At 39.9% G+C, this 13,142-nt stretch overlaps 1 protein-coding gene across 2 annotated transcripts; it reads left to right on the top strand.

Annotated features, from left to right (window-relative positions):
• Positions 1-65: 65 nt before the first annotated feature.
• On the top strand, positions 66-12,688 carry CENPN (centromere protein N). Of its 2 annotated transcripts, none has more exons than XM_081016412.1 (11): positions 66-243; positions 2,458-2,638; positions 4,045-4,090; positions 5,548-5,607; positions 6,409-6,485; positions 6,891-7,067; positions 7,301-7,402; positions 8,354-8,411; positions 8,914-9,026; positions 11,062-11,185; positions 12,178-12,688. In XM_081016412.1, the coding sequence occupies exons 1-11, from the start codon at positions 194-196 to the stop codon at positions 12,288-12,290; spliced, it is 1,101 nt and encodes a 366-aa protein (XP_080872538.1). In that variant the 5' UTR covers positions 66-193; the 3' UTR covers positions 12,291-12,688. The 2 variants fall into 2 exon arrangements, with proteins under 2 accessions (XP_080872538.1, XP_080872539.1); XM_081016413.1 differs by having other exon boundaries at positions 179-328.
• The last annotated feature ends 454 nt before the right edge of the window (positions 12,689-13,142 follow it).

Here is a 13,142-nt window from a genome sequence, read left to right as displayed (position 1 = left end):
GAACGCTAGGGGGCTTCTGTTGACTATCGCGGTTCGAGCTCTGCGCAGCCGCCAACGCGGCGCGTGGCACCGCTAGGGCGGTGATTGGCTTTGGCGGACGAGAAGGCGGCAGCTGATTGGCTGGTTCAAAGCTGAGGGGACGGTTTGGCGGCCGCGGCGGCAGTCGTGAGGGCTTCGTAAGCCGATAAAGAAGATGGCAAAGAGGCGGCGGCTGAACGCCAGTGATGGGAAGGACGGGGCCGAGTAAGTTCGACTTGAGGGTGGGGGAGCGCCGCTGAGGTAACAGGGGCTGCCCTTTTCCCTCAGAAGAAAGCGAGCCGGGGAAACGGTACGTTGTAAATCAGTCCGTTTATTTTTATCCGGCTCTTCCTCCGAGGAGCTCAGGACGGCTATTAACATAGTGGGATCCCCATTTCGTCCTGACGACAACCCTGTGAGGTAGGATGGGGCCGGGAGAGGAAGTCGCAGCCAGTGAGAGCTTCGTGGCCGAGAGGGTTTGAACCCGAGTCATGGCCTGTGGGCCTGGGGTGCCGGATGTCGAGCCCTCCTGGTGTTTGAGACTGCAGCTCCCATCAGCCCCAGCCAGCAGGGATAAAGGGCATAGGAGCCCCGCCCCGTAGTCCCCAAAGTAATGTCAGTGAGTGGGTTGGAGTGTGGGAGAATGTTGCTGCTCATTGATGAGGATATTTTCCAAATTGTTATAGATCTGGGGGGATCCCCCCAAACTCTAGGAATAAATAACTATTAGGAGTTTGATTAAATGGGATGTGGATTAAGACACCAACTTCACAGCTGTGCCAGGCAGGGAATTCCTGGACTGGCTTATGCAAACCAACCTGGTGGAGCTACGGCTATCAAGGGTACAATAGAGGCGGTTAACAAGACAACGAAACTTCCCTCTTGCCCGCAGGTGTGAACTGAGACTGGGGATTTGGGAGGTTGCCAGGGTAACAGCTGGGTGGGAGCTAGGTGAAGAAGGATAAAAGAGCTGAGATCCATCATTTGGAGTGTGCTGGCTGCAGGCTACTTATACTGCTATCTTTTGGAATGACTATGGTGTAAAATCTGGACTTCCTTCATTCAGACTGAAGGTGTAAATAGGTGAATAAACCATATTTCTTAAAGCATGACATTCTCCGCCATGTCTTCTATTCCCCAAAGGGACACAGACCCCATGTGTGTGCCTAGGACCCCATGGGCTTTTGCCACCAAGATGCTCAGAGACGCTCTGTTATTTTGCATACTTCAAGCATTTTTATATTCAATAACATTTATAGACAACTTGATTGTAAAAACAAAATACCCTCTTACAAAAATATATCTTCCAACAACTCTCAGAAGAAAGTAGGGTCCCGTGTACGCTTATGTTGCACTGCTCTCACAAGAGTAAAAGCCAGTATAAAGTGGCACTTACAGTGCCAGACTAAAAGCAGGTATCTGATAGTCCCAGATTCACATCCTCATTCATCCACCAAGCTCACGGAGAGTAACCATGCACCAGTCACTTCCTTTCTCAGCCTGGTCTACCTCACAGAGGTTGTGAGGATAAAATGAGGGGAACATGTATTTGGAGGAATGGCAAGATAAAAATAGAACGTACATGTAATTGAACTACAGCTTGCATCATCCCTGACTATTGGCGGTGCTGGCTAGGGTTGATGAGAGATGGAGTCCAATAGGATCTGGAAGGTACCACACTGATTACCCGTGTTGTAATAGTGTGTCCTGTACTGGCTTCTGAAGCAGGCTGATGTAGCCAAAACACAGGAGAAAATAAGTATTTAATATCTACTTGTTGTGGATAGGATGATTGATTCACAGTAGGTTCTACTTTATAGTATGACTAGACCTTAAAATCTCAAGTGATAAAGATCTAAATTTGTTGTGATTATCCTGAATTTTGGGAATATGTAGCTATACCACTGAGAGGTTTCTCACCTATACTTTTGCCAACATAATTTTGTAAATATTACTATCCTACCCTCTTAATTATATTTTCAAAACTCCTAAGCTTCTAAAACTTTAGCTCATCTCTTGATTGGAAGGTGTTTCAAACCTGTAATTATTTTAGGGTTGTGGCTGGGGTTTTTGAAGCTTCGTGATACCATTTTAAGATGAAGACAGACTTGCAACAGGATTCCAGATGTGGCTGCAGCAAATACTTATAGTAGCATTTCAATTCTTGCCATTTATTTTCAATCCCTTTCCTACTAATTCTTAATACTGTATTGGATTTACCTTTTTCACAACTGCTGCATGTGTATCTTCAGTGTGTAATGCAGGCATCCCCAACCTGCGGCCCTCCAGATGTTTTGGCCTACAACTCCCATGATCCCTGGCTAACAGGACCAGTGGTCAGGGATGATGGGAATTGTAGTCCAAAACATCTGGAGGGCCAAAGGTTGGGGGTGCCTGGTGTAATGTATCTGAATATTTAATCTCTATTTTATTTTGAAGGGGGTTCATTATGGATGAGAGAGTAGCTGAATACATTAGAAGAACTGTGCTGCGAATCCCACGTTCCGAAATGGGGAAAATGCTGGCCACATGGGGGTTTCTGTCTGAAACTCAGCTTCAGTCTTTAAACATCCATCAGCTAAAGGAAAATGTGTCCCAAGAAGTAGTTCGGCTATGTGAGGTGAGAACAGTATTGGAAGGATCATTGTGAAATTTGTACAGATGTCAATGTTTTTTCTGCATAAAATAAAGCACATGCTTACTGGGAAACATAGTACCGTACTATTTAAGTACTATGACTGTACTATTGGTGGCCTGTGTTTTAAAATTACTTTTAATAGGAGTTGGTCTCTTAATACTGAAATCTTTCTCAAGTGCCTTTAATAGAGGACCCACCAGACCTTTGGTGATGTCTTCACCCAAATAAGAGGATGAGGCAGTGATGTGAGCACATGGGAGCATGTGTGAAAAGTAGTGGTCTTTGCAGTGAGAGAATTTTGAATGCACATTTGGGGAGGCACATTATTCTTACATTTATACCCCATCTTTTTTCTGTCACTATTATTCCTTGCATGGGCAATGATGTAGAACAGGCTTCCTCAAACTCAGCCCTACAGTTGTTTTTTTGGCCTATAACTCCCATGATCCCTAGCTAGCAGGACCAGTGGACAGGGATGATGGGAATTGTAGTCTCAAAACATCTGAAGGGCCGAGTTTGAGGAAGCCTGATGTAGAAAATAGCACTGGCTTTGGCCTTTGGGGTGCATATCTTCTTGTTCCAGTTCTGAGAACTGGAGCATACTGTATCTTCTTGCTCCAGTGCTGGAGTATAGCAGGGCAATGTGATGGAGCTCCTTTTAGCACCTAATCCAGAAATCTGAGCACTGTGTAACTGGAACCCTGGGGACAGGGCCACAAACCCCTCCCGCTGACAGTTTGTTACAAATTGTACATGTTGTATGGGAAATGTGACCTTGGAGCAGTTGTGGTGAGGCTCAGGGATACTTTGGCTGTAGATATATTTTGATTTGTATAATGATTCTGCAGAATTTCAACAAAATCCATGACTGTTGTAGCCCTTGTTCATCTGTGACGGAGTGCCCCCAGTTTCTTGTCAACGAAGCAACTAATGAATAACTAATAGATTTTACAGATTCAGAGCTTAATAATGAAACAATATTATTTTAATACAAATGCAGTTTTTAACCAGATCTGGACATAAGAGTAAGCCATGAACCATGATTTACTGTGAATGAGTAGCATGCTGGTGCACACAGCTCTTTCACATCCACCCCCTCCTCCATGCTTGGAGAAAACAAATCAGGGCATAGACTTGGTTTTATGTGAAAACGAGTGCTCACACATTTGCTTACCTGTTTAGAGAAAACAAACTACTAATGCTGGTTCGCAAGTAATACAAGGTCACTGTTCTACTTTGTTTTCTCCTAACATAACATGGAGGGGAGGGGGCTGGTGTGAAGCATGCACCAGTACATTTGGAAAAAACTGTGGCTTGCCATTGTATGCAATTTGGGCCTATATAATATCGTCTAACTTTTTTGATTAGTTGTTCTTATTGTCTTGAAGGAAAACCATGCAACTATCCAGCATGCAGCAGATCTAGACATAATTTGTAAGTGAAGTGTTTTCTTATATTTTGTTGTTGTTGTGATTAGTTTCTGTTTTGGTATAAACCAGTTAGATTTTGGTTAAGCACTCAGCACTTCCTTTTGATTAGATTAATATTTGTCTTGTCGAAAAAATAAATCATTTAACTTTTAGGTAATACAAGGTAGTTGATGACTCCCCTTCCCTCTTAATTTGATGGCATTGTTTTCATTACACAGTGATACTAGGCCCAGCTATCCATGTACCATCTTCAGAAGGCAAGAGTCCTCTCCAACCCAGTAATTGTGTTTAGCCAGTACTGTAATCGTATTCCCCAATGAACATTCCCAAAGCAAAGAAGTTTCTACTAGACTAAGATTTCATTTCTTTGCAGTATACATAGCTTGAATTACATTTAGAGCCAGATAAGGAAATAGGATGCTCTTTTCAACTTAATCCTCTGTTTATTTACAAGTGTCACTGTTTAATTTGGCTTACTGCCAGAAGTGTTTATAGGATTACAGTACTATTAAATGGTATTTGCATAACTCACCAAATACAAGCTTGAATATTTGTCAGAATCTGAAGTTTTGAATTCCATTGTGATCTGAAATCAGTAGTATTTGGTAAACATTTACATTGCAGCTATTTATAGTTTACATTGTGAAATGTTAAAGTGTAACTACAGTACCCCAGATCATGCATTGATTTCTAGTTTGCTTCAATTTTTGAAAAGTAAATGGAGGTTGAAAGAATCTATATCCAATGTCAAATTAAGGAACCATAATTTCTCCTCCTCTCATAATTTGGAATAAATGTTTGGGTAAATATTTGATCTTTATTGTATTCACATTTCTTGTAAGCTGCTTTATGGTAGAAATAACAATAAGAAGAAATAACTCAACTAGTCACTTGCAGGTTGGATTTGGCTCCTGAAGAAATTTTGGGCACAAATGGCCCTATGCAAATATAATCAGAATGATATTAAAATTTGCTGACAATTATACTTGTTAGGGAAGTAAATTTTGGCTGCATGAAGGGATGAGGAAAGTGGGAGTATCTGTGTACAGTATTGTTTAGTAAGCCAAAATGTATGACTTAGAGTTATCTGCAAATGTGGCCAATGAGAATAGTATGTATCTGCACTATTTGGAAATCTGTTTATATCTTACCATTTGAAAACACATGTCCTATTTCTGTGAAGCTCTTAATTGTTGGGTGGAACCAGTTTTATTATATGGAAACTGATCATCCATGAAAAGGGTTGGGTTGGATTGTTCTAATCTCCAGAATGTGTAATAGATATCGGTTCCCAAGCATACAGAACTTAGCCATCCTTTCTGTAACAAAGAGCAAAACTGTTGACTAATCAGCAAAATGAAATATGAAATTCCTGTATTGTGTAGGGAGGAGTTGCTTATAACAATTATGGATTCTTGTGTTAATAAGCAATGCTGTTTATTGTGAAATATTTTTCCTCAGACAACTACACATACAGGGACAAAAAGCTTTGGACTGTTTATCAAATGACAAAAGAAGGTGGTAAGTGTTTATAATTATCAAAAGCATTATATAAATAAGTGAAGTGCCCAGTTATCTGTTATAGTCTTATTTTGCTTATCCTCACTTTAAAGTGGATTGTGTCAGCTATCTTATAAAACTTGCTGGAAATCTCTAAAATTTTGCTGTTTTTCTTGCAGACCTTTGACTGTTTAGCAGAGCTCAAAGGGTTGGGTTTTTCTTAATGCTACTTAAAGGCCAAGATATACTTCTTCCTTCCATAATAAAACATTTCCCCCAGGAAATGAACAGAGCAATCTAACTGGGATGTGTGTATGTATGGATCCACCACCATATCCTAAGCCTCACCAACTCATGCCAGCCAGGGTGGCAGATTAGTTTTCATTACACCAGCTCTAGACTTGCTTTGAGGAAAGAGCAACTTTATTATGCCCTTTCCAGAACTATTGTCTACAACAGCCATTCCATCCTATAGGAGAAGGTACTGCAGGATCTTTCCATAAACTCTGCTGGAAGATCAGAAACTTTGGCCCCTTCTCTCCTTGAATTCGTGTAATTCCAGGTGATCGTTATAAGAACTGAGAAACAGTGACTAAATTTTATTTCTCTCCCAACCCTTTTTCGTTTTGTATTTCATATTTTTGATTGCATTCCTGGGGGCAGGGATATGAGACCATCTCAGAAAAGTTTTTTAACTAAAGAGCAGGATTTCAAAATTATTAATAATAAATAAATAATTTGGTATTTTGCATGATTGAACTAAAACAATGCAAGTTATGTTTGGAATGAAGCTTATTTTAAAATGTTTTATTTTATTGGCAGGTGATGAATATGACATTTTTGACTTGGCAGATTTTAAAAAGAAATTTAAAAGAAGTCTTCAGTCAGCTTTGAAAAATGTGAGCATAAACAATGCTAATATTTTGGGTTCTCTTAAATGTTTTGTTATCCTGTTGTATAAAAATAATGTAAATTTATAGTAATTTGAAACTAAATGGAGAAATGTCTACCATCTATCCAATTTAGCAGTGATCCTTGGGTTTGTTTGTTTGTTTTTTAAAAATGCAGTATTTAGTATCAATATTGGAAGGTAATTAGGTGTGCTTCATATCTCATAACTTCTTTGTATACATTGTAGAAACCATTGTGTTAAAGTAGTTCATGATGTGTTTGCTGCCTCTTGTAACACAAGAAACAAGGATGTCTATACTTCTTGGCCTTTAAATATAGGGTTCTCAGTACTTTGAGTGCCCACTTCTGCCAGCTAGACTGAAATATATATTTTTCCTTTATCTTTACTTCAGGTAACTATCAGCTTTAAAGAGTTTGAAGACAATGCAATTTGGATTCGCATTGCATGGGGAACGCAGTATACAAAGCCCAACCAATACAAGCCATCCTATGTAGCTTACATTTCACAGACTCCTTATGTGTTCATATCCAGCTCTAGAAATAAGAACTGCAAACCGTTACTTTTGCAGGTAAATACATTATGTCTGGTAAAAATTTGTTTTTCTGTCATCTTCAAGGTAATTTCTAAACTTAGATTTAGTAAGAGTGAATGAACAAGCAACTGGAAATTACTGCTCAGCTGCATGATATCCTACAGAGGTATATACTCTGAAATTCAATATCAAATTCCAATTCTAAAACAGAAATAATGGAACAACTCTTTCAACTTCAGCTAAACTAGCACCTTCATTTTTAATTAAAGGCCCTGCTGATAGCTGCCAGTTACAATGACATCCATGAAATGGACCTCCGAAGCCGTTGTTTAGACTCGCTTAAAGATATTTTACTTAAGCGATGTAGCCAGGTGAGTTATTTAAGTATACTATTCTAAGTCAAATCTTGGGGTTTTTTTTAAATCTTAGGCCTGGTTCTAAAATTCTCAGGAGGTAAGGAAATTTTCTCCTTCAAAGAGATTGCTTATAGTACTACAGAGCTGTACAGTCTTACAATCAGGAAGAGGTAATAAGGGCCAGAATCAGTTTCCCTCCTGCTTTTAGAGCCATTATTGAGTTTTTATCATTTCTGTCTGTTATCACTTAATCTCCAAATATGCCATTGAACTGCTTTGCATTACATGCTAAGCTGAACCTTGCTAAGTCACTTTGCTCCTTCCCTGTCCTTTTTGCTATTGTGCTGAGCCAAGGTTTGGCTTGATGTGCTGTCTGAACTGCGACTTGTGGTTAAGATCTCTGTTCACTAACCATGAGCTGTAGCCAAGGTTTGTTCTTGGCTACATTTCATGGTTATTGAAGAGAGAATTGAGCCAAGGGTCCTTTACTGAGCACTGGCAAGAAGGAAAAATACTTGGTTTAGTCTAATGTTCAAAGCAGAGGTTGTGGTTTGTTTTCCTCTAAACAAACCACAACAAGAAGTCAGCATTTTTAATATAAATCAGATTGCAGTTTTGTGATGCTAAGCCAGTGATTTGGTTTGTTTCTTCATAAACTAGAAGGAGGAGCAAAACAGCCCTGATGGAGTCATTAAGCATAATATATAGTTAACAGTTTCTCATGGCATGCAAACTGGGTCTTAAGTCAATGAACTTGGAATATTGGTTGTATACAAAGTCCTACTTGGAGTAGAGCCATTGAAATTGATGGACCTAATTTAGTCATGCCCATTCACTTCAGTGGGTCTTCTCTAAGTAGGACAAGCATTGAATGCTATGCAGTTTCATACAATCACTCATTAGAGGCAAAAATACACTAACAATGTTCTATCACTATTCTATCTCTCCATGGACCCCCTCCTCCAGAAATTTCAAACACATCACCCACAACCTCTACAAGAACGAAATTGCATTCTGCAAAGAGGTACCCATAATATCTTGGTTTAAAACTCTATATAGCAAAACAGTTTATTTAAATATTAAGAAGTCTGGCCATTGTAAGGAGGCCCATGTTTACCACATGACTATCGGTTTTGGGGTGCCCATATCCCCTGTGTGTGCACAGGAAGTGGCTCAGCAAGTTGTGCACTAGTTGGAGAGGTTTATCAATCTTCTAAAATATTTAAATAAATATTCAGAAACTTCAAATAGTGGCTAATATTTATCTTGCATGCATTAAACTCACAGCTGGAAGTTCATAGCTTTCTCTGGTGTTCACTTTTAGTATGTTTGTTATAGAGTAAATGAATGGGGGGGGGGGGCACTGCAGCACAATTCATAGAGTACTTCAAGCACCCAACAGTGAACTGCGTGTGTATGTCTTACTCTGTTGCATCACGACCTTTACATCTTTGGATTCAGTTCTGAATGCTACTTTGAAAAGGATAACATTTTACATGAGATTTTATATGGTTCTGTACTTTCAGTGGATCCAAATATAGTAAAGGAAGATAAACTTAAAAAGGAAAGAATTGAAAGAGTTAATGAGGAAGCCTTTGGTGATGGTCCTCAGCCAAAACTGGAGTTTGCACAATACAAGGTAAAATTATATTTAATGCATATTATATAAATTTAATGCACAAATATACATTTATTATGTATATGTATACTATAGAATTTATTTTTGCACAAAACAATACTTAGGGCTGAAGTGTCAGTTAACTACTTAGATTAATTGAATAAGACTATTTGATCAACTGAAAAAGGTGCCATTAATCAGATTAAAAAGAAATACATGAAACTATATGGTAGGCACCATCTCAGGGGAGGTACTCCCCTGTGTAAGATGCACAAACAAGTTCAGTTTTTATTCTGTTTATTCTATTACTACTTCAATCCCATTTGTTTACTCAGAAGTAAGTTCCTATGTTCAGTTAGAGTTGTTTGTGGCCTAAAATTCATATAATTGACTAAGTTTTCTATTTCTGCAGCAGCCCTGCAATTTTTTTAAGATAGGCCAACTGTTAGCGTGCAGATTTCATTGTACTAACTGAAAGAGTATTGATTTGTTCCTCCGTGTTGCATGAGTCCATTCTAATACTGTATAGACTGCTTGAAATACAGTCTAAAACCCTGGGCTTAAATGGCTTACTTTTCTTAAATGAACTATTTTACATGCACACAGGATTTCCAGCCGTGCATGCAGATCATTACCCTGTATACAGAATGGTGATATTCCTTTGATGTTGTAATTGATACATCATGGTCTTGAAATGTTAAAGTACTTTTCTCAATTCACAACAACCCCAGAGGGTAGTGTACTGAGACTGAAGTAATTCTTATGCTTTTTAATTGAGCCAATACTGTAGCAATACTGAGACAGTAAATTAGAATATGTAGCTTGGTGCAGTGATAAAAATGCAATCAAAATTGCTGCAAGTGTTTTGGGTTCTTTAAAACTATGAATGAGACTGTTTTAGGCCTTGTTGCCTATTTGCCACAGGGGGGCACTCTTTGGGTTTTTTTAAATGCACATCTATTGAACCTGTTTTATTTAATGTCTTTGTGACAGAAGGCCCAAGTAACGCTTGTTTCGTGGTACAAGACAGGTAGAATTCCACCAGAGTGATAATAGTTCTCCATATGTTGAGCTCAGTCTTCACTGATTGGCTCTGTGTGTGTGTATACGCACAAATACTTAAGAAAACATAAGTACTTTGAAAAATCAGATTGTAAAATCTGAAAAAGTTGCTGTTCCTGTTTGTCGATTTCTTAAAGAAAATGCATAAAGCTCTTTTAAAATGAGGTGCAGGAAAGGATAACTGTTGAATTCTGAGTGGATCCTGAGTGTAATACCGTATTTTTCGCCCTATAGGACGCACTTTTTCCCCTCCAAAAATGAAGGGGAAATGTGTGTGCGTCCTATGGGGCGAATGCAGGCTTTCGCTGAAGCCTGGAGAGCGAGAGGGGTCGGTGCGCACCGACCCCTCTCGCTCTCCAGGCTTCGCGGACCTCTCCGCAAGCAGCGGGAGCGCTCCCGCTGCTTGCGGAGAGTTGCCTGCATGCCGAAGCCTGCGCGCGCTGAGATCAGCGCATCCAGGCTTCGTGGACCTCTCCGCAAGCAGCGGGAGCGCTCCCGCTGCTTGCAGAGAGGTGCCGGCATGCCGAAGCCTGCGCACGCTGAGATCAGCGCGTCCAGGCTTCGCGGACCTCTCCGCAAACAGCGGGAGCGCTCCCACTGCTTGCGGAGAGGTGCCGGCATGCCGAAGCCTGCGCGCGCTGAGATCAGCGTGTCCAGGCTTCGCGGACCTCTCCGCAAGCAGCGGGAGCCAGTGCTGGGCTCCCACGGCTTGCAGAGAGCTGCCTGTTTGGGGGCTGGGGTCGGGGGAAGCTCGGGCCTCCCCCGCCCCAGCCCCGCGCCTGGGGGGGGGAAATAATTTTTTCCCTTTATTTCCCCCCCAAAAAACTAGGTGCGCCTTATGGGACGTTGCGTCCTATAGGGCGAAAAATACGGTAATCTGTTGGCTGAAAACAAAGTGTAGTTTTAGCACTTTGAACTGTAAAAATAATTATCGGCTTATTATAAGCTACAAAGAGCGCTTTTTTATAAACCCATTTATTGATTTGACTTACAGCTTGAGACTACGTTCAGAAATGAACAAGAAAATGGCATCTTGAACAATAAAGACCCGTTTAGATGTATGGTCAAGTTTTCTAGTCCTCATCTTTTAGAGTCACTGAAATCCCTAGCACCTGCCGGTAAGTGTTCCAGTGTCTGAGAATGCACACTCATAGTATTATGTTTTGTATGCTTATCTGGTGCATAAGGATTCCATAGAAGCAGTAATTCCTGAGTTTCAGTACCACCACTGCCAAACTTATTTTTAATCTTTCAATGTTTTAAAACTGGTTTAGGCTTTAAATGACAGCTGATAATCAGACAACTGGCAAAATGTACTCTGTTTCACTTGTCAGTACAGTGGAACCTCTACGTACGACGTAATAAATTCCAGAGGTCTGGCCATAAGTCAATCCGGGTCGCTGGTAGAAGCGCTGTTGTGTGTGGCAGCCGCTTTTCTGCATGCACGAATCACAGCAAACCCGGTATTTACTCCCGGGTTTGCCATGGTCGCAACTTGGATCGGGCCCAAGTAGAGGCAGTCGTAAGTATAGGTTCTACTGTATTTAAGTGCCAAAAAATTGAGTTGAGGAATATTGGCTGTGCCAACATTCCAGCATAAACTAAGATGCAGGCAAATGATTCCATAACATCTTCAGAGCCCTTAAGCACTGCAGCTGAATGTTTGGACTTCAGTTCCTATTGCTTGACTTGCACAGGGGAGTGAGAAACTGAAATGTATCAAACTATGCTAGCAGGAGACATTAGGGGCTGAACTTGACTAAAGGTCCCCTAGTGTGGGGTAGGGAACTATTGGATCAATCCCCATGACGTCTAGTAAGTAAGGCAAATTATGAGAGTTGTAGTAAGCATGGCTAATTAAGGGTCATCAGTTCTCCTGTCCTGGTCTAGTGTAACATACAAAGGATTATAGACTATTATAGTGATCTAGAATAAAAGGCAAGTGCATAAACCAAGTGAAGAGCTGTGTTTAAAAGAAAAGGCTTATGTGACCCTTAAAAGACAGGTCCCACCAAACTGTTTTGTTCTTTGGACAGCTGTACTTTCAAGACAATATGGAACCATATGCAAAACTTAGAACTGATTCTAATTTTGTTTTCTTCTATTGTAGGGCTGGCAGATGTTCCCCCCTCACCATTACTTACTTGCATCACCCAAAAAGCCAGGAACTATTTTAGAATTAATGAGAGAAAAAGTGCACTATCACAAACCCTTGCAAGCTAATGGCATTTTTAGACAAAGGAGTGGATTGCTTATTTCTCTTCAGCAAAATAAAACAACATGGAATGTATTCCTATAAACCTCTTACAATTCAGTTGGTCAGATTACAATATGACATCTTAGCAGGCTGTAGCCTGCTAGCTGGTGTGACCTGTTGACCAGAGTCTGTATGTACTTCCTGGACAATGAGTAGATGAACTTCTTTAGCAAATAACTGAAGTTAGATGTAATATCAAAGTGCTTGATTGTTTAAGCAAATGAAAGTTTTACTTATCTTTAACTTTTCAGGCAACTTTTCAAAATTCTTATTGATATGGTATTAAAATTATAATAAACATGGTGCTTGTAATAGTAGTTTTTAAAAATAGTTGTGTGATTAAATAAATGAAAGCTTATAACTGCTTGTGTCCAAGTTGTGTACAGTATAATGAGACAAACTCTGAAGCAGCCACCCCCTCTGAATAACAAAATACCCTGATTCAAAGCACTGCAAAGTCTGAGCATGTAAATGGCCCCATTATACTGGTAGCATCTCTTTTATATCAAGTATGTGTGCCTCTGTTGAATTAGAATCAGATTTCCAAAGGTTGAGAGACAGCATATTTTAGAGAATCAAAGATTTATTTACTATAGATGTAAAATCATTATTTTGAATTTTTAAAGGTTAAACACTGACATTAATGAATATTTAATCCAACCGTTAATGGTATTCCTTCTTTAATATAAGCCTTTTTTAGATTTTCTTCCTATTCTTATTTAATGTCCAAACCTGTTTTGAAGTTAATTCACATGTTATGGGGTACTCTCATTTTGACTTGGAAGAAAATCACCATTTTATAGTACAAATTGGGGAAA

This window comes from Podarcis pityusensis (assembly GCF_964106645.2).
Source record: "Podarcis pityusensis genome assembly, chromosome: 8".
Taxonomy (NCBI): domain Eukaryota; kingdom Metazoa; phylum Chordata; class Lepidosauria; order Squamata; family Lacertidae; genus Podarcis; species Podarcis pityusensis.
The sequence above is the reverse complement of the archived record's forward strand: the minus strand, read 5'-3'. Positions and strand labels throughout refer to the sequence as shown.

Coding starts and splice junctions, on each gene's coding strand:
- CENPN (XM_081016412.1), top strand. CDS start 194: ATGGCAAAGAGGCGGCGGCTGAACGCCAGTGATGGGAAGGACGGGGCC. Junction 2,639..4,044: donor AAGTAGTTCGGCTATGTGAG/GTGAGAACAGTA, acceptor ATTGTCTTGAAG/GAAAACCATGCAACTATCCA. Junction 7,403..8,353: donor TACTTAAGCGATGTAGCCAG/GTGAGTTATTTA, acceptor CCCCTCCTCCAG/AAATTTCAAACACATCACCC.